The 26,058-nt window shown below is 43.6% G+C and overlaps 1 protein-coding gene across 4 annotated transcripts in view; it reads right to left on the reverse strand.

Annotated features, from left to right (window-relative positions):
• Positions 1-26,058, reverse strand: part of LEMD1 (LEM domain containing 1) — a 353,053-nt gene that overhangs the window by 58,117 nt on the left and 268,878 nt on the right. For all 4 annotated transcript variants that reach the window (XM_069238551.1, XM_069238549.1, XM_069238547.1 and 1 more), the window contains 3 exons: positions 3,329-3,412; positions 1,884-1,976; positions 1,348-1,421 (listed from right to left, as the gene is read on the reverse strand). In XM_069238551.1, the coding sequence (XP_069094652.1) occupies positions 1,348-1,421; positions 1,884-1,976; positions 3,329-3,412 (251 nt within the window). The remainder of the gene's footprint in view (positions 1-1,347; positions 1,422-1,883; positions 1,977-3,328; positions 3,413-26,058) is intronic.

Consider the following 26,058-nt stretch of genomic DNA (forward strand, 5'->3'; position numbering starts at 1 on the left):
CCTACATCACACACTGTTGTATTTTTAGCACTTCGAACCACCATCAAAACCACTACTAAGGAAAAAACTAACCATCTCCGGTGTTTAATGAAATCTTAGAAGCTGTGACAAATTGCTCTTAGTAATACCAAGATTTAAGAAAACAAAAACCTTGGGACCCGAGGATCTGAACTCCATTCCCCCATCTAATGGACGTATTTTCCCTGCATCTTGTAAAGCAAAGCTGAAGGATGCCCCCTTGCTTAGTCTTCTAAAATGTATTGTTTAGGCAGTATTTGGCTTATGTGTTGACGTGTAGTCTTTCAGCTGTTAATTCTAAGAAATGGTTAGTAAGTGAAGCACTCTGCCATACACTGGGATTTCATCTTGCTCTAGACAAATCAATAGACAGTTTTGCAAATATTCAGCTATAGCTGACAGATGAACATGAATGTAAGTATAATCCAGGCCTGCCTTTTGAAGCCCAAGCAAACACTGAACAATGACAGATTCCAAAGAGTTTATAGGTTCCAAAATATTAGGCACAGTTAAACTATAGAGTCTGGGTCTGCTGCCATTTAAGGCCTTCCTGGGAGATCCCTGGATGCAGTACCCATTGAGGACACAAATGGTGTTAATGCATCAGGATAGCTGAACTCACCTTAATGTAACTGGCCTGGAAGGCAGCAACCAAGTACTAGAGTAGTAATCTATCAAGTGAAATCATATTGTCATACACTCCTGAGTAGAGATTTACGCCATTGTGATAATTACCTACATCATGCTCCACCATATGTCTGAGGATGGTGACTCACACAATTACAATTTGTGGGATAGGAAGAGGTCCAGTGGTATGACCCTATATGTTACGAATTTCCACTTAAGGTTCAAATGGGTATTCAATAATATCTTAATCAATGAAAAACACCCAACAAAATACCTGGGGTTTCCCAGAAACTGATCATATATGCATAATGCCTCTAATGATTAGGCTACCCTCCATGTCTGGTCTGCAGCGGGGTTGGTTATACGAGGTTGCCTCATAGGGATTATATACCACCTGTTAAGTATTTTAGAGGAATTCTCCCTTTCTTGGATGCATATTGAGACATTTGCTGACTTTCGACCATATATGTTTCTGTTAAAGCAATAATCTATCCCCTATCCTCCTAGTATGATGATTATTTTTTGGGTTTAGTTTATCTGTCCAATACTCTTTGGGAAAGTCTGTGAAATGTAAATACTTTAATAAACACATTTATCAGGCAAATGCAGGTTTACAATTGGAATACATTTGTTGCATGTATTACAATAGCAGTGTTCATACGACAAAAAGGTAAGAAAAAAGGGCAACCCGGACAATATTACCTTAGTCCTAAGGGATTCGGGGTAGAAGGAACATATCGGCCTGCTAGGTCATCCTTCTGTAAAAAGTCATCCGCCTGCAAATATAATGGGATCATGTCAATTTTGTGAAATAGAGCATCTTTGATCGATCTTACTAGCTTTCTGCAGAAAGCCATTACGCTGTGCCTGAAACCTCCAAATACATGGTACACTTCTCAAAGAATATGGTGCTCATTAAATAATTTGTGCTCATGTGTCATTTTGTGGTTTGCCAATCAAGTCCAAGACTAATTAAAAGAAAACTGCCCCAGAGTAAAGAATTTTGAATTACCAAATGATTATTCTTCAAGTATGGAGAAATCGAGGAAATTAACTTGAGTACTGCCGTCATAAAAAAAGTAATTCATCCCCATGGATTGTCACCAAATAGTGGTTCGAAGCTCATTCATGATTAACAAAACTCTGGAAAATCTGATACTGTCACCAGCACAACCACCACCATGTGCAGTTGGACCCACAATCCATGGCCAAGGAAAAGAACAGAAAGAGCTAATTGCCTGTAATCGAATCTGTCTGGCAAACACGCAAGCTTTTGGGGTGTTGGTTGGCGTTCGATAGGTCATTGTGTTCTTGTCAACCATGAGGGCATCCTGTTGAACACAAACATGAATCAGAAACAGAACTTGATGGCGGGTGAACCAGACATGCCAAATAAAGGGCATCAAAGTAATAAAGACAGTGAAATAGCCGAAAAGGTGAGGGTGAAGTGAGAAGGGATAGGATGTTTTTGGGGTGGTGGGGCGAGGGGTGGTGCTGCCTTTGGCACCAATCAAATTGAATCTGCCATTAGTAGGGCAAGCTGTCACTCCTATAACAGAAAGACAGGTGAGAGATAAAGAATATATGGGCTGTAGCATTCCCAGTTGTGACAAAAGAGAACATCTTATAAAATGTATGAGTAGCAGAGGGGGTCGTAGATCCCAAAAGACCCAGGTCTTGAGGTATTTTCTGAAAGCAGATTCAGACTCGATAAACCTTAAGTAGCTGGGAAGAGAGTTCCAGGCCTTGGTCCCCCAAGACCATGAATGGTTTGCCCCCTCTCGTTTTTAGTCTAAAATAAGAGCTGTTAATTTCCTGAAGTTGGATGCAGTTTTACAGTTTAAGTGAGAACGGAACTGAAAGGGTTCTACTTCCCAGCATCTATTAGTCTCTGCAGTTTAGTGTACTCTGCAATGACAGCTACTGGTGCAACATGCAATCAAGTACATTGATGGAGACCAATGTCACTTCATGTACTCTAATGTGGCCATTTACACTCAACTTGTACTATTGGGTGCAAAAATACATCCAAAAGAAATTGAGTTGCAGGGGTGCGCCTTCTGCTTCTGGATCAGATTTACAAGCTGGGCTTCACATGCAGAAGACATCTGCGCCCAAGTTGCTTACTTTATCACCACTAGTGCCAAAATATGCATGGGCAAGTATCACTGCTTAGTATGTGGAAGTACTTGAGAGCCCATAGACTAGAGTGAACTTTGTGCTCAACTCTCCAAATCAATTAGTACAGCAAATAGGCCCAAATTGTGATAGAGCCCGCTGTAGTACTTGCCCATGGGCTTACCTAACCACCTAAGAGCATGTATAACGTGTCATGGATAGAAGGTAACTGCCAAAATAGAAGTTCAATTATGGCCGTTTCTGCTTCAAGGGTTATCTCATGAGGGACACCTTTAGCAGAACACAAACTTTAAGGTGAAGGCAAGGTCTGCTTTACAAGCCTGGTCACTAGCCTACTCTTCAGGGTTTATTCAGATTCAGTTGAAGTGGCCACCTTGAAAGGTCCAACAATTAGCATTTAAGATAATAGTTCCCATACAAGGCCACCCAGTGCCAAGACGTTAAGCAAAGTCAGCTGTAGGAAAAATAAAAGGCCCCGATTACACGTTTAGTAACTTTCCTTCACACATGTAAAATGTAGAAAAGGAAAGGTTGCAAAGCGAACCTTAGCACAGTAGCTACTGCGAATCCCACTCCCCGGTGTTTTCTGGAGTCCCCCTGCGTGGCACACTGAGGGTCTTTGATCCATCTGTTAAGTGCCCAAAACAAGACAATCACGGATGGAGAAACATTCAAATATGCAAACACAGCTTTCCCCAGGTCTTAATTAGAGCATTAAGCAAATTAAAAGCAAGTTACTCAAAAGGAAAAAACAATCAGTGTCAAAATAACCTTGCATTAACAGAAAATGAACGCCCGAATTTGCAATTTTCAGCCATTAAGAAAATACAACATTCCCATTAAGATCACGTTGGTGCATTTCAAATGACTTACAAATCCACAGGAGTCTAAAAGCATCATTATCCTCTGCATCAAACTGCCTGCATAGAATTACCACTACAAATGCATATTTATAGCGAATACTTAATGTAACATATTCAAAGCTTCCCCGGCCAATGCCATCTTAGACAATGCATCTTGCAAAGAACATTATCAAAAGGCTTCGGACTCCATGAAACTCCTTACTTGTGGCGTCATGTTCTGTTACAGTATGTGCAGCAGGCCCACCATGATACGATGCCATTGAAGGTGGGAAAATGTTCTGATGGGTAGGCAAACTGATTTGAAGGACGTTTTATGTGCCTTTTTCTTTCTTTTTTTTTTTGTTTTGGAGAAAGAAGACTTAAGCTACTGTGAGGAAACCTACCCTTATGAGAGTGCGTACACTATTACTTCTATCCTATACCCACTACTCTGGGACCACGGGTGGAGAATGCTGGGTTCAGGCTGACTGGAGGGGGTCTTCGTGGATTTTCGAAGGAGTCGGGAACAGTACCTGAAGTCATTAGCAGGTCCACAAAGGACCCGTAGCGGAAACCTGGGCTAATCTAGTCTTTTTAGGATTCCCTGGACAAGGGATGTCATATTTTGCACTTTTGTTTTAGGTAGACCAGTCGGTTTTCAAGAAGCCCAAGTGATAATGTCTCATCTGTGTAACAGTTCAGGCCCTTCACAAGTAGTACTGTAGGGGTTACCAAATGACGTTATAACCTTTACTTCATTTCAAACCACGACACTCAACAGGGCTTCTTCAGAGCACATGCTTGTCAATATGTAAAAGTTATCTCAAGTTAAACTTAATACCCAGTGTCAGTCTCAACACTTTCTATCATCAAGGTTGCAAAACCACCACAACATGCAAGTGGGTCTAACCCTTCTTCTGAGGTTTGCAAGTTCTTCAGTCAGTTGTACAACACTAGGGAGGGAAGCATACTGCATGGAATTCAATTTGTGACTAAAAGCAATCAGTAGCTTCTCAAAAGACAACATTCTTGGTTTCTCTGTCTCAATACAACAAACATTATCAAAAGTAGCCAAGAATGGGATCCTGGGCCACGTTATATAGGAAGTTTTAATCAGCCTGCAAGTTAGGGAAATGGAGACTACCGTAGCGAAGCTGAGCAAAATCAACTGCCTTAAAGATAACAAAACAATACATTTCTAAAGCGCACAGCTACCGCAAGGAGGTGTCCCGGCGCTAGCAGAAGAGGTCACTGCATGATACCAAGAAGGCAGCCATGTTTATCAACTTAATACCAGAAGCAAAAAGAAGCATTTTTAGATTTTTTCTAAACGCTGTATCAGGACCGCGTTTTCAGAGCAAGTGGAAGTGCATTCCAAAGCCTGATAGCCACAAAGGCGAAGGATATGCCGCCCCTTCTGTCTTCAAATATACGCAGTGTTTGGAACAGTTTAATACTGTTGTACCGAAATCAGCACACCTGAGAAGAAAACTTCAAGCAGTGCCTAAGATATAGGCGACTCTTTTGATTGAATATCCTAAAAGCTAGGGTGAGGTCTTAAACTGGATCCTTCTGTTCACCGGAAGCCAGTGATATTGGCCTAAATAACTTGACACCGAAACCCTGGGGGGAAATTTACAGATCAGCCAGGCAGCAGTGTTCTAGATGGTTTGGTGACAGTGAATGAGAAAAGCCAGGAGCCTCAAGTATATGCTGTTGCAATAGTCCAGCTTTGAAGAAAACAAAGCATGGACAATCGTTTTACGATGTTCGACTGGAATGAGGTAGAGCATCCGTCTCAGAGATATTACAATGAAAAAACAAGAGGCAGCTATTGCTTTAATCTGATGCTCAAAACAAACTCACAGATGGAACATTTTCCTGAAAAGCCAGGAGGGGTTGAGTATCATCTGCATATAATACAACTCTCACTCTTCAAGGCTCGACAATTGTAGCCAAAGGGGACATGTAAATATTAAAATGAATTGGGCTAAGACCCGAACGCTGAGGAAATCTGCAACCTAGAGGTTTCACTGCAGAGGTAAAAGGAGTAAGGAAAACAGCCTGCGTATGACTGCTAATGAAGGACTGAAGCCATAGCAGGGCATGGTCTCTGATGCTGATTATTTTCAACCTTTCAAGCAAAATAGCATTTGAGAAAGTATCAAATGCTGCAGAAAGATCTACAGGCATTACCATGACTGGAGTGTTTAGAACCAAGTTTACATATTCAGAGACCTCAAGAAGAGCAGTCTCAGTGCTGTGCCCTGAGCAACATCCTGAGTGTGAGTCATGAAGCAAATGGATAGTCTCCAGAAAATGAGTGACCTGCCTGTTAACGTTTCTTCCAGATGTTTGGCAGCTGTAGGAAGACGGAAGATAGGTCTAAAATTACTGAGAATTTTAGGATCAGCGGATGGCTTCTTAAATAGAGAGAGCAGAAGAGCCTGCTTCCAACCAGAGGGGACAAAAGCCTGGGCAAAGGAATCATTGAGTCATCTATTCAAAATTGGATTCACCACCAGTTTGAGAACAACCAGGGGGGGGCAAGGGTCAAGCGGAGAACCTGACTTGCATTTGACAAGATCCTTAAAGGATTCTTCAAGGGATATGGGGACAAAACAAGACAGCATGGGAACAGTAGAGGATGAAATCCTTCGCGAAATAGAGATCGGTGCAGGGAATTGATCATAAATTACTTGAATTTAACTATTAAAAAAAGTTTGAAAGGCCTTTGCAAAGTTCCACCAAGGGAGTAGGAGTATCTTTGGAAGCTGTAGGTGAAAGAAAGGGGTTAATGACCTTGAACAGTTCACAAGGTAGATTATCAGCTTCAGAAGTGGATGTAGCAATATATGTTTTTTTGACCCGTCCTAACTGCTGCATGATACCTTTAAGGGCAGCCTAATATATCAGTTTTTTTTCCTTATCTGTAGACTCCATTGCCTTTCTCATATTTGGCAATGAGATATGTCTGCTTTAAGATCATTGGAAAAGCAAGGTCCTGATGGCTGAGATCTCCTGAAGTGGGATTTCATAGGTGCAATGGTGTCCATGGCATCCTCAATCCAGTTGTTAAAAAGGCCTCTTGTTCAAAATCACCAGTTAGGTCCAAAGTGACAAACTGGAGGGCCTCTGTAAGAAGCGAAGCATTAACCCTATGCCAAGGTATTTGTAATCAAACAAGGCAAGATGTGAGGCATTGGAGTTATAATCTTAAATGCATCTAAAATTAATCGCGACATGATCAGACCAGACTTACCACTAAAACATCTTTAACCAGTAAAGGGTTGGCCAGGGTGCTATCAAGAGTATGGCCAGCTATGTGAGTGGTCACCTTAATGAATTGCTCAAGATTAACTCTCCAAGGCGCTTTTGAATTGCCGTGCAGGTTGTGACAAACTTAAGTGTTACAGTAATTAGGGGGTAAGTGCGCGCTCGCTCTGTTGCCTAATAATTCACTAGAAGACCCTTCACTATATCATCTTCTAAATATACTGAGCCACAGGCGTCTGCACACTTCTGTCTTTCAAACTGTATACGCCCCTCTCTCCAGTAATCTCACTCTCAGCTAATGACACAAGAGGAAAATTATAAATGGATAACGTTGCACTTAAGAGTGGCAAAGAAAGACTGGCACCACAAATTGTGAAGAAAACGATGGATAAGGTGTGCTGGCATTACTATAGAGGATAGGTTTTGTTTAATATATTGGCAGGCTCCTATTCATTCACAACATCTAAGAATCCATTACCAGTCACAAAACTGGAATATGGAAGCTATGTACACCTAAGTCAGGTGTAAAGAAAAAGTTACTTGCCTTTGGCGATATTTCTGGTGGATATATTTTCCCATAGATTCCTCAATTTATGAATAGCCTCAAGGTGACCGACTAGATCCAAAGCTTTTTTTCCTCTAGCAATAGATCTATAAACATAATCCAGGTAGTGCCACAAGGCTTCATCTACCCCAGATGTGAGGAAATCATGTTACAGTTGGCACTGATTTCTGACCTAGCCGCAGTTCCTACAGCTTTTTCTAAGCCGCAATGAGGCATGTGGAGTGGAACCAAAAGTATTCACGACAGCAACTCTCAAATCAATCAATATTTTTGCATACCTTGGGATCTGATTAATCACATCACTAATGGGATAAAGGAAGGTAGAGCGCAATTTGCATGAATAGATTGTATCCACCAAGGTATGTAAGAAGATACTACATGGCTGGGGTCCATTCTATGGAATGTCGTCCCCCTTCCCCCCCACACCATTATTAGGGGAAGAGGAAAGTCGATGTAAGAGTGATGACCTGGTCCATGCTGAAGGTAGATGAAACTTTTTGCAAGAGAGAAGGACAGTTACTAAGCACCAGTTTTTCTGGGTAAAAGTGAAGTGACTTGACCGAAAAGGTCAACAGTTCACCAACTGTTTCAGCAAAAGGTATTGCCACCAAGAACATTGTTTTTAATGTCAGCAAACATACTGGAGAACAGTGAATGGTTCAAAAGGCAGAGGCCATGAGAAGTGTTACAACCAGAATCAAATACCACAGTGCAACAATAAACAGCATGCTGGGGAACAAATACAGCAAACCACAGCAATACAGCATTTAGAAAATGCACCACCGTGGGTGAATTAACAGATGGTTGTTGGCATGTGAAACCAGACAAAGCAGCCAAATAACCACTAATGGTGGCAACCTCAAAACCTTGCTGTAGAAGGGATAGCAGAAGGTGCAGTATATAAGATTGGCTGAACCAAAAAGAGTTGACGACTCAACCATACTACATGTGAAAGCAAGCTGTTCTGTGTGGAAGAAAAGACTGAATGCAGAGTCCCCATAGATTAGTGTACCAAATGCTGCTGGCCCAGTCTGGGGTGTTAAGGATTTGCTTAGCGAGTCCTTCCCACATCTTCTGTGTGACTTTTGATAGAGGAGGGATTGGGAGGAATAAGTAAAGCAGACCATATGACCAGCCCAATCTGACAAGTAATGGGGTTGGGCCCTTGTAAAGTGGAGAAGAGGCTGCGCCACAGTACAATATATACAACAAGGAAAATGCCTCTCCACTAGCATCAATGCATTTTCAAATGAAGTGAACAAGAGATTTAGGGCCCGATTTATAACTCGGCAGACAGGTTACTCCATCACAATGGTGACAGATGTCCCATCTTTCAAAATCTAAATCCTATTGTATACAATTTTGGTGGACAGGGCATCAGTCATCGCTGTGTAACCTGGCCGCCAAGTCCTAAATCAAGCCCTTAAGTCAGTGCCAATAACATGAATTGCTAAGTAACAGCAGATTTTGCTGCATTTTATAGTATCCTTTTTAAAACCCCAAATGGAGCACCATTTTAATATTCAATACATTATGTAGGCACACTAACACCCTCATTATTCATCAATTACAAATCAAGTGCTTACACCCAGGTGACCAGTAGTGCATGCATCCCAAAAAATAAAACAAAAACATAGTGAAACAATACTATGTGGTCATACACATATCGGTCTCTCAGATATATCACTTCATAACACCACTCTCAATGCAGAATAGAACAAGGTACAGACAATGACGTTCAAGAGGTCCCAGCAACTCATCCCTTTTGCCCTTTAATCAAAGTCCTTCCAAGGGAAATTTTAGTCTAAATTAATTGGCCTGGATACAGTCAACACGTTTCCGCCTCAGTTGGTTAGAGGTCTCCTCAGGACTTGGGCTGATGTGACATTACTACAAAGCGATGTAGAAACACCTTTTAATGAGTGGAATACAAACTCAATTAACTCCAAGTTCAATTAGTATCTCTTACTCACTTATTGTAGGAAAAGCATATCATATACTTGAGATGGGGTGAGAAAAGTTTAATCAGTTCGCTAGTAATGGGGTGTAATGAGACATTGTCTGAAGGGCAGTTAGAAGCAGCTTCCATAGGACTTTCATGCATACTATCTGGCACAACTAACGTAATTCAGTTAAAAATAGAAGCAATAGAATTATTTTGCAAAATTAAGCACCAGGTCTTTCTCCCCCCCCACAGGGAGAAAGTGGTGGGATTACGTGGAGGGGAAAAAAAAAAAAAATACACGAACAACACCCCTTCATGCCTCAGAATTCACAAGTGCCACCAAAAGTCCTAGCCCTTGAAACTGGGGTGAAGGCTTTCCTTACAAAGTTGGAACAAAAATCAAGATGCTACATGCCTAACCCTTTTTCAACCTTTGATCCAGGCCATGTAAGAATTAAAAGAGAAAAGTAATATCGTAATTAAATCCACAGACAAAGGAATAGTGATAGTCATTCAGAATAAGGCTGAAAGAATGAAACAAGTATTTGATAATAACAATTACCAGAAACTGGAGCATGATCCAAGTAAAGAATTGGCTGCAACAATCAACCTTATTTTGGAACATAGCGAATTTGAAAGCTGGCTAGGACTAAATGAACTGGAATATTTGAAAAATAAAAATCAAAGAATCCCAAAAAACCCTTATAAAAGCCTATATAAACATTGCATCTAGACCAAACCCAAAGAAGGTCAACCTCTGCATGGGAATGAGATGGGAGTTCTGGGTTTTAATGGTAAAGTCCAAGCCACAAGAAGGGTCAAAGGGTGCTGAAGAGGTTCCCCAACTAGCACACATGCCTTCTCCAGCCAGTTGTGCAAGCATGAAAATATATAGCCTTCTGATCTCCTTAGATAAGTAGTCACTGCAGCCAATATTTTGGTGACGCCCAGTGAACTGAAACTGCTGGGATCCTTTAGTGAATCAAACTTAATTTTCAACAGGGGAATCCTGGAAATCCAAGAACAACCAATATCTATCATTGAGGGCAAGCAAAAACCAAGCTCAGGGACAGCATTCTGAACTTGTCTGGTTAAACAGAGGTTTAAGAAAGTGTAGGTCCGGGATCGGTCCAAGGGCTGTCCTAGAAGTAAAGGGAGAAAAATCCAGTGCTTTTTGCTTCCAAGGACCCCATTTGTACTGCCCATTGTTCAAAAGTGTAAGACCGAGGTATGTGCTGCAGGGCATGTCTTGGCAGAAAGGCAGTCCAGTGGGAGGAGATTAAGGGAAGCTCAGATCTAGCAGATAGTGTGGAGCACCCAGTGATCCATCATAATAGTCTCAAAGTTGTGGCAGAGTTGGAGAACCTACCTTTTAATGGAAGAGGGTGGTGACGAGAGGAAGGAGTCAAGGCAGAGACCGGAACTGCTGTTAGTGGTGATGATGAGGTTGGTTTGGTCCATCCTGCCCTGAAAGAAGTGATCTAGCAGCTGGGAAGGTCTAGAGTAGACCATCTCGAAAGGCTGCCATTTTTGTAAAAGTTGCCCCTGTTAGAAACCCATATTCAAGGATGCTGTTGGTGGAATGGCTTTCCTGGGCAGGCCAGGTATGTGAATGTGATGGTGCAACTGTTCTTAAAATAGTCCAGAGAGGAGTTAGTTTTCTCTTAAACGAGCTGTTTATCATTAAATGGTATGTACATGAGGGCCACCTGTACATCTCCTGGGAAGACTAAAGTAAATTCATGCCTGCTGGCACAGAGTATTTATTGTAGCCATGGATTGAAACACTATCAGAAGAAGCCAGGGCACATTTCAAGATCTGTATGAAGAAATCCAGACCATCCCAGACTATCAGAGAAAGACTGTGTTCAAGACTGCTGATTAGCATTATTTTCACCAATTCCTATAAAGCATGTACCTAAAAAGCGGTTGGTACTGGCAGTGCAGATAGCTCCTCTTACAGAAGTGTATGTTATGCCCATAGAGTTAAATCTTTTTGATTCATGGTCTGGCGCAGCTGTAGGCAACCTGCCACTAAACTCTGGTGAGAGGTGAGCAGACAAGAATTTGGGATGGGGAGGCACAATTGTAGATCACAATGAGATTGGTTTGTTAACTAATGGGCCCACAAAGGACTTCAATCACAGGGGGCCAGAACTGGATCCAAGAAGGACTCACTGAAAGTAAGCAAGTATTGCAAAACTGCTGAGAGCAGCTGTAAAATTTCAATTAGAAGGCTGGACCTCTTTTTAAAAATGTTTTAAAGCAGCGGGCAAGGGCAATTCTGCAGCTTTTCGAAACAGAGGACAAAGAACAGATTTCCTTTGAGGGAGGTCTAGAAGGATAAGGCCCGTCTCTTCCTGGAAATATGTCTAGCCTACTAACCTTTTGTAAAACTATAAATAGTTCAGAATTATAAGAAAAGGGAGGACCTCTGAATCATCGTACTCCACAAGCCCATACGCCCTCTTGGACATTTCCAGTACTTTGGAATCTGATTCATAAATTTCCACCATCTGGGGAAATCTCTGGGCCCGAGGTAGGTGTTCTGCCACACCACATCAAAGCATGCACATACTTTCTTTGGTCACCCAGATCATGTCTGCATACAAACGGTTAAAGCAGGAACGAAATCTGCTCTGAGCAGCACAAGAATCATAGAATGTTTCTAAGGCACAAGGATCGGGCCTTAGTAGTTAGGCACTACTGCACAGCATGTTAGGCTGTGAAATCAGGCAGAGTCTAGGTCAGAGTTGCCAGAATCACCAGTCATTAAGGATCAGGATTACCTTTGATTAGTGGCCCAGAGGGACAAGGACCTTTCCTAAAGATAAGATATGCAGCACAGCCTGCCGGAAAACCTTGATCAAAGAGCAGCTGGCCAACGGTGTCAAATTCAGTCTTCATCTTTATTTTTCAAACACCACTCTGCTCTGGTGATAAGGAAGAGACCAGAGTCTAAAATGGCATTGAGCTGACAAATAGTCCCACAGAAAAGACTTCTTTCTGTGGTACTTTTGAGTTTTTCGGGAGGATCCCTTGGGTGACTCAGTGGACTATCTGGGCACTTACCGGAAAGAGTGAAGGGACTGCTCCGGTGCCTTTCTGGGGCCCAAATCAAAAACCTGACCTCATTCTCTGATGATGGTGACGATGAAAATGTATAAAGCGCACAGCTACTCCTCAGTGTCCTGGTGCTAAGACTCACCGGTAACAATATTTAGCTTTGAGAAAAGAGCCATGTTTTCAACCTCTTTTTGAAGATTGATTCAGATTCAACTAGGAGGAGGGCCAGGGAGAGTTTGTTCCAGGCAGAGGGACCCAAATATGAAAAAGATCAGCCACCTGCTCTGGAGCAGCATATCTTGGGAACCTTGGCTAATGCCCAGTTAGAGGAACACCGATTCCTAACAGGGAGATGCACTCAAATTCTGGATGTGAGATAACAAGGACTAGTTAGATGCAGGGCTCAATGGGTGAGTACGAGGGCATCAAACAAGAACCATTTCCTCACCGGGGGCCAGTGAAGACAATTATGTTTTAAAGAGGAAACCCAAGTTCTCATTACAAACTTGAAGAGCAAACAAGTTGCTGCGTTTTGCACCACCTGCAATCAGGGAGGTTAGGTAAAGCTAATTTTACTAATCCAGCCTGGATGTGATGAGTGCTTGAATAACTGTTTTCCTGGCTGCTAGAGAGGAAATTAAGAAACTTTTCAATATACAGAGAAGGCCAAAGCAGGACCTAACACAGCATTGGCTCAGTCCTGGACGGACAGGAGTTTTGTCAAACTTGACCCCTATCTTCTTGACCACTTCTGACTGCGGGCCTAAAGGAGCACCCTCCACCCAAAAAGTCTGCCAAACTGAAGGTAAGTTGTGGTCATAGAAGAGACCTTCGGTATTATCCACATTAACTGGATGTGCCTTAACCATCTTAAGAGTAAAGACAACAGTTAAGCAAGGTCCGATTAAATCAGGGCAATATCTTCTTTCCTGAAGAAGAGCAGCTGTGTGTTGTCCGCATAGAAAAGTACTTTGACACCAAAGGATTGCGCCTGGTATGCCAGTTGAATGAGATAGATGTTAACAGTGTGGGGCTAAGGGCCAAGCCCTGGGGAGCCCCTACTGTTAAGTCTTTTGTTTCTGAAGAGAACATGGGGGTCCAAACCTCCTGCCCTCTGTATTTGAAGAAAGAGTCCAGCAATTTCAATGCTAATCCCTCAAGTCTGATAGTGTGAAGGTGGGAGAGGAGCCTAGAGTGATAGATTTTCTTTGAAGCACCTGAAGTCAAAGTCACAGGTGGGAGAGGGGGAGGCCATAGTCCGATCCAAAACAGCACACACATCAAATCCACATGCCAGCATCTTTCTGACATCTACAAAGCTTGCACCCCAAACAAGTAAGGAGGCACCCAAGTTTGTCACTGCCAGTTGCTGAGGAATTTCAGAAGTCAAGCACCGATGAGATCTTCACACATGGTTGAAGCCTGGATAACAGGAACTGACCTCAGCTTGACAGTCAGTCAAACAGATTAAAGCAGTGAGGCACAACCGGGCAGCACTGAAGAGCTGCAGTAGTAAAATGTTTAAGTCAGGCATCTGAAGGATATTCATAACGTGAGGCGTCCCGGGTAAGAAATATCCATCATAAGCAAACGGTTTGTAAAAAGCATGACGCTGTGAAACTTGCATCTAGAGAATCGGGTTAAAAGCAGGTATGATAATCCATGAGAATGCGATAGAGATCTCAAATGAGTACATGTCTTAGTAAATTCAGAAAAACGCCCTAGCTCTAACGAAATGACAATTCCATGTAATGGTCAAGAACCCTGGGACATCGCGTCAGTGCTCTTAGGTCTTAAACTGAAAGAGGAACTTATGATACAAGGCTAAGTTGTTGAGTATCACAAAACGGAACAAATTTAGGCTTCCAGTCTGTCAGTGACTGCAAACTACATGTGCGATCTACAAATTAGCAAGAGTTGCAGCAACTTAAAGTGAATATACCATACTGTATTCTAGACACATATTGTGGCCCATTCTGTCCCACTTGCTAACACTGAAAATACATCTGTAAGTGTGTGTCGCCAAAGTTTTACTTTACCGGGTCAAACTGTAGCACTAATCTCAAATATTTGACGGGGGCATTGGGAAGAAAAAACATATACTTAATAGTATACCATTCTGATAATGATGCAAGGAATGCCGTGTCTTCTCATGGAACCTGGCGACAACAGCTCAAACCCAAGAAGCCATTTCCGTTCCAACGAAAGATAGTTTAATTTTGCTCTGGCCCGTTTAAGCATTGCAGTGCTAATGAAACGCCAATAAATAACCACCACTGCATCAAACCTGCAGCGCGGCAGCTGCTGTTTTCAGTGGCTTTCGGACAATGTACTTTCCACTTTCTTTGGGCTTTCCCACCCACTGCCTGTGTTTTGAGAGCTGAACACCGCAGCTGCGTATGACCTTTGGAACATTCATACTTTCAGTTTGATATACAGCCGCAAAAATTTCAATTCTCCTCTAACTCATGCTTTTCTTCTTTTTTGCCGGCCTCTATGCTGAAGCCAGGGCTAACAAGCTGTTGCTAGGAAACCGAGGTAAGCCGTTCTCTTCGCAGAGAAGCCACTGCCCTGGGATGCCAAGTGCTTTTGAATGACTTTCAATTCTAGGATTTCCAGCTGAGATTGTTGATTCCTCTCTTTAGTTTGAGACCTGATCGGTGGTGAGAAGCTCCCTTAGAAGTCTGACCAAGATTCCACCAACTATGCTCAGGAAACTTCAAAGGACCGGTCTACCTATACGGAGCCACTATTCTCAGGGCTGGATAATAGTGAGAATCTGAGTACACAGCACTTCAACCTCTGAAAAAGTAATTCATACAACTCATGACAGGCATTGAAAGGGTGCATACTCTTCTCCAAAATATCATATTTGACATGGAGCCCCCTAACAGAATGTATAATCTACACACATTTGAGGGAATGTATGATGGAACAACTAATGCAGGAACCACGCATGCCTAACAATGCGGTCGGAACAATGATCACGTTGTTTCCACAAATGCCTTTACAATGATTTTTCGTTGTAAAAGCATGCCTAGTAAAGACGTGTGGAAACAGCATGCGTGGTTCTAGCATGCCACCACCCCACCTGCCCTAAGGCCCAGAAGTACCCCCACTCCTAATACTAAAACTATCCGACCCCCCCCCAACCCCTGCCCCCACCCCTAAAAACAAAACTAACCTGACCCCCTCCTAAAAGCAAAACTACCTCGATCCCCCACACCAAGCCCTTAATCTACCCCACCCCCAAAAACTAACCCCCAACCCCACTTCCCTGACCGCATCCTCTCCCACTCCACTCTGCCTTTTTCTCTGCCTTAACCATGCATATGCATTGTTCAGCACATGCGTGGGTAAGGCAGAGAAAAAGGCAGTCACTGTTCTGGCAAGCCTGGTTACGCTTGCATTGTTCATGGCATCATTCTTCCAGAGTCATCGCTGAGGATATTTCCCTTGGAATATTAGTGTGTGGGTGAAAGGGAAGGTTACTTATAATCACACTTCATCCCAGGTATTTTAATAATATAAACATCCTTTAATGATAAAGGGGATCAACAGGAACCCTACAACACTTCTGAAATAACAAATTTCCTGTTTTTCATATTTTATAAAGAGGGTTTATTACCTTCATGACCATTCCAATATTGATAGTCCTTGCTTACCCTTTCTCACAAATGGCTGCCTGTGCCAGAAAGCAAGATGATAAAAACTTCTAAATAGCATACTGTCATGCTGAAAGAATTCAGGATCATCATTTCCAAGGAGCTGCTCAGTGCAGGCGACCTGAGCCTTGCACCACCAGGTCACTCAGTTTCTGACATGCTAGGGTATGGGACTCCATGATGAGGGGACTGCTGAGTGAGGGGGTTGTGAAGGAGAAGTGAGTAATATCTTCCGAGAACTGGAATTACAAGGAACGCACTCTTTCTTACTGGGTTGTCCAGCTCCGCTAGAGATCCAACTAGTGGCAAATCTGATTTTACAACGGTTAATGCTGGGGAGAGAAGGCTATCAGAATGTGGCGTTATTATTTTGGAGACTTGCTTCGTACGAGGTATTCCAGGCCTCTTTTTTTAGGAATTTTTTCCTGTTTTTTTACGGCCTTCTTATACTCATGTCTGAGTGTGGGAATCTCATTCTTACTTATGCTCTGATTGTGTAGGGTTCTTTTAAGTTTTTTTATAGGCCCGTGTGCATTCAGTATCAAACCACCCTTTTTTTCCGGAATCCTGACATTCACGTTTACAGTAAGTGAGTTTTTAATTCCCGCTGTGATTACAGTAAGAGCTCTAATACATTCCTGTGGACATATTGTCAGTGAGGCAGATCTCAACCTTTTTAATGCAATCACTCAGCAGCTGTTTCATAAACCCTATTGGATCAATCTGAGACCACCGTAGGAAGTATCCATTTCTTGCACCCAATTCTATGTTGATAATATTATCCATAGTTTCTTTATGTTTCTTTTTATCTAAAGACAATGCGAGATGTATACTGTGAGGATAGTGATCCCTGAGTGCAATGTCATACATTTGGTACTCAGATGCACCATAGACAAAGTGATTAGATATTAGAATGAAGTCTATTGTAGTATTTACACATCTGTCGTTAAATGGGTTTAATCTGTAATTTATTATTGTGTAATCCATTTGAAAGGGAGAAGTCAAATTTAAACATTGTATCGTTCAGTATGCTACCGTATGAATTATGGCTAAAATTAAGTTGATCATTTCCTCCTACATATAGACAAGCTTTCTCAGCTAATTGTGTGCGTAAGTGTGTGTTAAAATCGCCTTCCCATACAATCAGTATCTCTTTCTGCATAGAATTACATACACACTCCAGGTCATGCTGTAATTGTCTAATATGTGTAGAATTTTGTGTGGAGAAGCATTGTTGTAAAAGTTAATAACCAGCAGGAGTGTATTTTTTAATTCACATAAAATTGGCTGGTAAAAGACATTTGAAGTTAAACTAATCACCTTTATCTAGTCAAGCTTGTTAGAAATATAAGTACACAGAACTCTATTATTGGTAGGGACAGTATCATTACTGTAAGTTCTACTCTGTGCAAGTAAAAGCTCTTTTTTAATTGATCCTGGCTCCTATTACCTTGGTAAAAATAACCTAAAGGAAGAAATGAGATACCATGATTAAATGCCTGTCGGGAACCTATACCTCTCAGGATATCTTCCACCAATTTTGGGGTTTTAAACGAAAGTACCACAGTCTCCATTTGTGTTTTCTGGCTTCTGCCCACCCATTTGATTCTCCTAACCATTTTTATTTCATCAAATAGTGTGCAGGTCATACCAGGTTTCAGGCAGGATCCTATCCAATTTAAAGATAGGATTCTCAATGCCGTCCGTGTTTCCCGGTTTTTGCTAGATATAGTAGGGACATTTGCAAGAACTACTGCATAAGGGGACGCTGCGGGAGGTAAGTGTATTATGTCACTTGATGACAATATTGTGACCGGAGGGGAATAGGGTGTTTTCTGAATCTCCAAACCCTTTGTGTGTACCATCATGGCTTCATTTACACTGCTAGTACCCCCTACATGTGTGGAAGATTCTATGTGGCACTGATTAGCTAAAGATGTAATCAGTGAAGATTGTCGCTCTGTAGCCGAGCGCCAGTTTAAATCAATTGCGCCACTAGATTGAGGGGTTAAACGAATTGGATAGGTTATTCGTGCCTTCACTAAATTAAGAATAGACTCCACTTGAATAAGGTGTTTTAACAGTGTACCAAAGGAAGTTTTAACTGTATGTTCCAGAGCTCTGATGATATCTGGAGTGTTTGCTTGTGCATTTACTGTAATTCCAGTTATCTTCTGGTGGGGTTTCGTAGTGACAGTTTTAATTTGGGGCTGTCCAGAAGGTTGGGTACCTGTGTTACCCTGATTGCCACTTTCGGCTATCTGAGAGCTTAAAACACTTCCTCTTTGAGATACTCTGGGTTTCCTAATGCATTTGGGTGGCGGCGAGGAGTCTTTGGCCTCAAGTATAGACTTGTTTATATGTTGGATACACCCATTTGGGCCCTTGTCCTGATCCCTGCTATCTATTACCTTTAGCTGATGTGGGGGGGAATGGTCTTATAGGTGAGGATTTTTTGTGAAAGGATAAGACAGCGAAAGGGCCCCTCTGTGTTGATATCCTTTCCACAACGTTTGTGATCTGCTTATCAATAGCCCCCATTGCTCCGGAGATATATTTTAGTATTGAAGTATGATCTTTATAGTGAGATGTATCTTTTACACCTAATTGCTTCCTCTTACCCATCTCTAGCTTTCAATCCTACACTCAGCTCAGTTGATATTGCTTATGAACGCTTCTTACTAACTGAAGCTCCTATTCGTACACAATAGCGAAAATTCAATCTATACAGACTAAAACGTAAAAGATAGAACTGTGAGGCCTATTGAATTATGTAAGATTGTATAAAATTATAAAAATATAATAATTTAAAACTTAAGTTCAACAGTCAGGGGCGGCCAGACAACAAAGTCACTCTGGTGCGTCCCGCCAAGTTTAAATTTTTAGCGTGATGTTTATAAGCTAGGATTGGCCCATACTACGGAATACCTGTCCAAACGGCCACCGAGAAACAGATGCACCAGCCAGGGGTCCTGCAGGAAGATACTGGGGACACACCTGGTCCCACTCTTTCTTTCCCAGTAGGCCGAAATTTAGGGGGGTAGCCCAGCCTCATCCAGGCGATGGACGGGCCCGCCCTAGGCCCGGGCTTTGTCCGGGAGCGTCCCGCAGAGTGGGAGGGCAGGCATCGCTTTAAGCGTGTTCGGAGCAAGTCTGGCCCCGCCCCCAGTCTCCTTGTTGCCGGGGCTTGGCTCCCCCCGGTTTGGCAGCGCGTTAGTCTTTCCCCCTTAATAGGAGGATAATAAGGGTGATCACAATTATATCTCACAACTTATATTTTTAAGGTGCCTGTACATGTAAGTAACCCAAATCCAAAATCATTCCATTTTCAACCATCTACAAGCCAAGAGGAAAGCTAAAGTCAGAGCCTATTTTTAAAGTTCCCTTAAAGAATGTAAACTCCTTTCTACACCTAGCAACAAAATATCAGACATTTTCTCTTATGTAGCTGCATAGCAAAATTATTTCCAGAGACACAAGCTATTGCTAGAACAAATGTATGCAAAATAGTTTTGGGACTTGGCTCTCCGTTCAGCAATGGAATGAATTGATATAAAACAATTCCTCCTTGGTGGATAGGAAGATCTGCTAGAAAGCATCAGAAAATTGTTTTGCAGCCAAAGCAGAAGATGAGCGACAAGGCCAGCAGTAAGGAATGTGAATTAGCCCAGAGGTAGAAAAACTGAATTTTAAAGAGTCCAGTGTGCTAAAGAAATGCTTAAAAAATTCCCCAATCAGTACAAAAGGAGGACATTTCTCAAGAACTTTTCCCCTAATCTCAGGTGGAACACTAAATTTGGATTGCATGTGGTGAGTTGGAAGTTGTTAAAAAAAAAAAAAAAAAAAAAAAAAAAAACACAGTTGGTGGAAATGTCTGAATGATTTCACATGTGTGGAGTGTGATAGTCTCCCAACACGGTCTCCCTGCATTTATCTCTTCTTCGAAGATGGGAAGCGATTCTGAAACTATTGTTTGAGACCAATACTGTGTTGATTAGATTGGTTCCACTGAGAATTAGGCAATTCCTCCTTGCATCTTTGCATAAAATAATGCAGTGGATTTTTCAACTGAACAGTGTTTTTTTTTTTTTTAAACATTTTTTTTATTTTTTTAATCTTTATTTATATTTTAATGCGGGCACTTACAACATAACAATGTATTCATCTTGTTGCAAACATATCAATCACTTGATGTACTTTAAGAGGTCGCATACATTAAACAGTACTACACATTTCCACCTTACCCCGAAACATCGGGTTGTTAATCTAGCCACACTTACTACATATGTTCATGAGATTCAATTTTACTACGCCCCATCAGAATGTCTCTCCTGTTTCTGGTTCCCTTGTTTCCTTTCCAGCAAGGTAGCGGCTATAGGCCTCCCAGTATTTCTTCGACCTAGTGGCAGGGGGGGAGCATCTTGTTATGGTTGTCTGACTGTGTTACAATATGCCATATCTCTATGCCACTCTTTTACTGTAGGGACTGGGCCACGATCCCATCGCATTGCTATCCGCTGTTTGGCCAATAGGAACCCCATCGCCACTAGCCTGCGACTATGCACTGCTAATTGTTTATCCCAGCCCAAAAGTGCTGTCAGCGGCTCACAGGTCATCTGCACTCCAGCAATATTGTTTAGTTCTCGTGTCACTGCCCTCCAAAATTGCTGCACCCCCACACACCCAAGACCTGTGTAAGAATCCAGCCCGTTCCTCTCCACATCTGGGACAATTATCTGTCTCTCGTAAACCATATTGATAGAGTCGCAGGGGGGTATAATAGACTATTCAGATATTTAAAATGTATTAGACGGTGTCTGCCGTTCAGGGATATAGAACGCGTTCTAGAGCAGCAGTAGTGCCACTGTGCGCCCGAGATCTGCACCTCCAGCTCTCTCGGCCATCCCAGACGGGCTCTCGATAACTCGTGCTCCCTCGACCTCTGAACATGTGCATAGAGACAAGAAATCAGTCGGTGAGGCTGTTTTCCCCAACAGTACCACCGAGAGATCAAGTACCTTCGGGGGCTCTTGCACACCGTCTCCCAATAATTCTGTCAGAGCGTGTCTCACCCTGTGATACTGATATCGGTGCAAGGAAGTTGGGGTCTCTGTGTCCCTCGCTATTACGTCCCAAGTCTTCACTATGCCCTCTTCGAAGATGTCCCCCATCTTGTCAATGCCTATTTCACGCATGGATTGCACCAAACTACGGTCTCTCCCAGGAGGGAACCAGGCACAGCATTCTACCACGACATGTGAAGAATATAATAATCCCAGTCCCTGCTTGCTAATGAGTTCGTGCCATGCACGCGTAACCGAATTTATGAATGCAAATTCCTTATTTCGTCTATGGGGGTATGGAACAACCTACTACTCAGCTGCTCTGGGGCAGCCAACTCCCTCTCAATCCTTAGCCACAGGGCCTCTCCTGTCCCATGAATCCAGTCCTGCGCCACTGCTGCATGCGCTACTATGTAATATATCTCAAGGTCTGGGGCGCCCAGGCCCCCCTATCTCATATGGGAGCATCAGAGTTCACCAATTCATGCGCGGTACCTTGTTCGCCCATGCCAATTTAATTAATAACATTTTCAAAGCGGAAAAATATGTCTTCGGCAGGACTATCGGTATATTTTGAAACAGGAATAAAAAGCGCGGCAAAACCACCATTTTCATCAGCGCTATGCGTCCAAGTAATGACAACAGTAGTTTTATCCACCTCTCCACATCCAACGACAATTTTTTCAATGCAGTTTCAAAATTATCCTCTATCACTCTCTTAGGGTCAGTATGCACCTGTATCCCTAAATATCTGACAGTGTTCGTCTCCCACCCTAGTGGGAAGTCCACGTCGACCTGCATTGTTACTGGAGTCAAGGGAAACACAATGGACTTATTCCAATTTATTACTAGCCCTGACAGAGCCAAATTTTATGATTTCCCGAAGTATTGGGGCAACATTACGCTCAGGATTTTTGATGTACAATAGAGTATCGTCTGCATACGTAGACAAAACCAGGGTGTAATTTTGAAATCTGAGACCCCGGTGTCCATGGTACTCTCTTAATGCGCACACCAGGTGTTCCGCCACCAATGCATATAACAGGGGAGACAACAGGCAACCCTGTCTGGTACCCCTCGTAACCCCAAACGATTCAGTCACCGTACCGTTGGCGCAAACTTTGGCTCGGGGGTCACAATACAATGTAAAGATCAGTTGAAGGAAGGTGTCGCCTACCCCAAATCTGCGCTAAGTCGCCCTCAAAAACTCCCATTCTACCGAGTCGAACGCCTTTTCGGCATCCAGGAAGACTGCCACTGCCCTCAATTCTGGGTTAATATTTTGGATTGTGCCAAATAATGTGCGAAGATTCATGGACAGATTGCGGCCAGGGACAAAACCAGCCTGCTCAGGCCGAATCAGATGTGGCAACACTCCAGCCAAGCGATCAGCCAAAATCCGGCCGAAATTTTTTACGTCTACATTTAACGGTGACAATGGCCTATAGGAGGAGCAGTTTTCACGGGGTTTACCCGGTTTGAGCAGGGTGATTATCATTGCTTCTCTCATTGATGGGGGCATGCTACCTTTCTCTACCATTTCATCATATACTTCTTTTAACTTTGGGAGGAATAGGTGTTGATATGCTTTGTAGAAGTACACTGTCAGCCCGTCTGGACCAGGAGCCTTTCCCTCAGCCATACCCCCCAGCACCTTCGTAATCTTGCCTAGAGTCAAAGGTGCACTGAGAGCCTCCCTATCCTCCTGTGTCAGTCTTGGCATAGTGATGTGTGAGGTAGTCCGCTATTGCCTCAGAGTTTGAGTCAACCCTGGAAGTGTATAATGATTGATAGTATTCTTGGAATCTATCAGCTATATGTTCAGGATCTCTTATTTCCTCTCCCCCCTCAGACTGTATGATTTCAATTGTATTTTTGCCTCGCTGGGGACGTACCAAACTCGCCAGCACTGCCCCCGGTCTTTCTCCCTCCCCGTATACTCGGGCTGTGGTGCATTTACCCAGGTGTTGTATATCTGTATGAGCTGTCTCTTGGTATTCTTGTATCTTAGCGTGAATTTGGTTCAACACGTTGGCGTCTGCAGTGTCACTGTGGTCTTGCTCCAGTTGTGATAAGTCGCTTTCTAGTAGTTGGAGCCGCCGCCTTATCAATCGAAGCACCCCGCATGTTTGGCTATGGTAATCCCTCTAATGTACACCTTAAAGGTTTCCCATACCATGCCTACCTCAGGGACAGATCCCTCATTAATCCAAAAGAACTCTGATCTGAGGCCAATTCGGCATTAAAGACAGTATCTAAAAGTGAAAAGGGAGCCATTATCGTTTCAGTTGTCAACAGTATTGGTACTGGGGAGTGGTCTGAATATGTTAGAGGCCAAGGAGCTTCCAGGGTCAGGTTGCTCAGCAATCGGCAGGCCACTAGCCAAAAATCTATACGCGTATGCAGATTGCGCGCAGCTGAATAGTGTGTATAGCCTCCTCTCTCAGGGTGTCTCTCGCCACACATCTACCATACCCAGTTCGGCGGCTAGACGCAATGTCTGTCTGTCTGTCTGTCTCCCCCCCCTCCCCGACCTGTCCAGTGCTGGGTCTAATGTACAGTTGAAGTAACCGCACCAGGGTTGTGGTTGCCCTCCCAGGAGTCTGCCTTGAACGCCAATTCTCGATAAAATAGGGGGTCATCATAATTGGGGCCGTATATGCCTGTCAGTAAGAATGTGAATGTTCGCACAGTACAATGTGCCACCACATATCGCCCTCCTGGGTCCGCTGCCACCAAGGAGAGACCAATATCAGTTTCTTTTGATGCCCAGATCAGTACACCCCTGGAGTGTGAGGTGTATCCTGCCGCAACAAATTGTCCCTGCAATCTCTGGGACGTAAGCATAGGGCTATTTGGGGCCAAGTGGGTGTCCTGCAAAACTGCTATATCTACCTTATGATTACGTAGATACGCTATTACCTTACGAGTCTTCCCCGCGTCATTGAGGCCCCGAACGTTCCAGGTGATCAATCGAAGCTGTTTGCGATTTTTATTTATGTTGGGGGGGGGGGGGGGGGGGGGGGAGGGTGTGTGTGTAGAGGTTTGTCTTCTCTATTATAGTGCAGTACAATATTAATCCTACCTGTGTTGTAAATTTGCAACTCTATATCTTTGTGTAATAGTATGTACTCAAATAAGTGTCCCCAAACAACCCACTGCCAACCCGCCCACCTCCCACGATAGGCAATACCCCCAACTAGGCCATCTTAGCCATCCCTTACCCAACTTCGTCACTCCCCTCCACCCGCCCAGAACGACACTTCCCTTTTTCTGGGGTATAAGTGGGGCACACATCAGGGCGGATGTTACCCTGCCTTGTCTGTGTGTTAGCGTGCCGGCCACCTATGCTAGTGAGTAATCATGTCACTTTTTGCTCCCATAATGCGGCCAGATTGTTCAGTAACGTACAGTACATGTGATCTCTCTGTTCCATTGTATCACAAAAACTCCATCTTCTGCAGGTTTGATAGTGTATCGAAAATGACAGTGGTAGTGGAAACACCACCCTCTTATCGCTACCTACATGTCCTCGTCTGCGGCAGCTTCCACACCGTTGTTCGCCTTCCTGCGCTTCATAAATTGTTCCAGTTTTTTAGGGTCTGTGAAAAAAAAAAAATCAGACTTCCACCCACGTCAACTCTCAATTTTGCTGGGTAGAGCATTCTGTACTCCAGGTGCATGGACCGTAATTGTTTTTTCCCCTCAACTAATTTTCTCCTCGCCTCCTGTACCTGTACTGTAAAATCCGGGTATATCGACAACGTCGCGCCCTCATATTGCAATTGTTTAAGTTCTCTTGCGTGGCGTAGGGCAGCATCGCGGTCCCTAAAGTTCAATAACCTAGCAATGATGGGTGCGGGGCCCCCGGAGGCGGGCGAGCTGCTAAGGATCTGTGCGCTCTCTACTACAAAATAGGTCCGAAAAGGTAGTACGAACCAGTAGTAGCACCAGTAATTGTTCAATGTAGCTTTCCATGTTGGTAATCGCAGTGGACTCCGCCAGGCCCACTATTCGTAGATTATTCCTTCTGGACCGGGCTTCCATGTCCTCCACCTTTAGCTTGAGCGCTCCCAGTTCTTTGCTGAGTTTCATTTGGCCGCCTGTTAGTTCTGTTTGCCAGTCTTCAGTCGGAGACACCCTATTCTCCACATGATCTAATCGCTCCGTGTGCTTATCTATGCGTTCAGACATTCTGTCCATTCGGTATGTGAGGGCGTTGATCTTCCCGTCTATCTGATTAAGACTGTGCTGCATTGAAACTAGGAGCTGCCTTAAGTCCTGTTCCTCCCCTGCTGTGCCCTCCGGGCCTTTCTCTGAGTCCGTCACTGTTCCGTCTCCCGCTGGGCCCTGCGTCTTCCGTCGCTCAAATTGCAGCCAGGCTTGCGTTTTATCTGTCTTGCCCATGTTTTAGGTGTTGTGGAGATTCTCCTCACGGTTCCAAAAGGCCCGCGCCACCAGCGCACCCCGCCCCGCGATGGTTGGTGCTGCGCGCTGATAATTACTGATGTTGGTTGCAATCACCTCGTTTCACTCAGTTGTGCGCTGAAAGTGCTACGTTTGTTGATCAGTCTCTTTAATGTTCCAGTCGCGTTGAAACAAAGTGCGCCAACAGCGGGGCCCTCCCACGGCACCAGAGGCCTCCAGGGCCCGCCAGCCCAGATGCTACACCATCTATCCCAGCGTTCTCCGTCGCCCTTAATGCGCAGCTTCTAACTTTCCCCAAAAGGCCTTCTTTGACTTGAGGAGGAAGGGGGTGCCCACCTGCATCCACGCACTGTGTTTCTCAAGCGCACTCGTGCCACCGGTGCACTCTCGCAACGCTTGCTGGTCCTCCTCACCGCCCTCCGTC

Source organism: Pleurodeles waltl, chromosome 6 (genome assembly GCF_031143425.1).
Source record: "Pleurodeles waltl isolate 20211129_DDA chromosome 6, aPleWal1.hap1.20221129, whole genome shotgun sequence".
NCBI lineage: Eukaryota > Metazoa > Chordata > Amphibia > Caudata > Salamandridae > Pleurodeles > Pleurodeles waltl.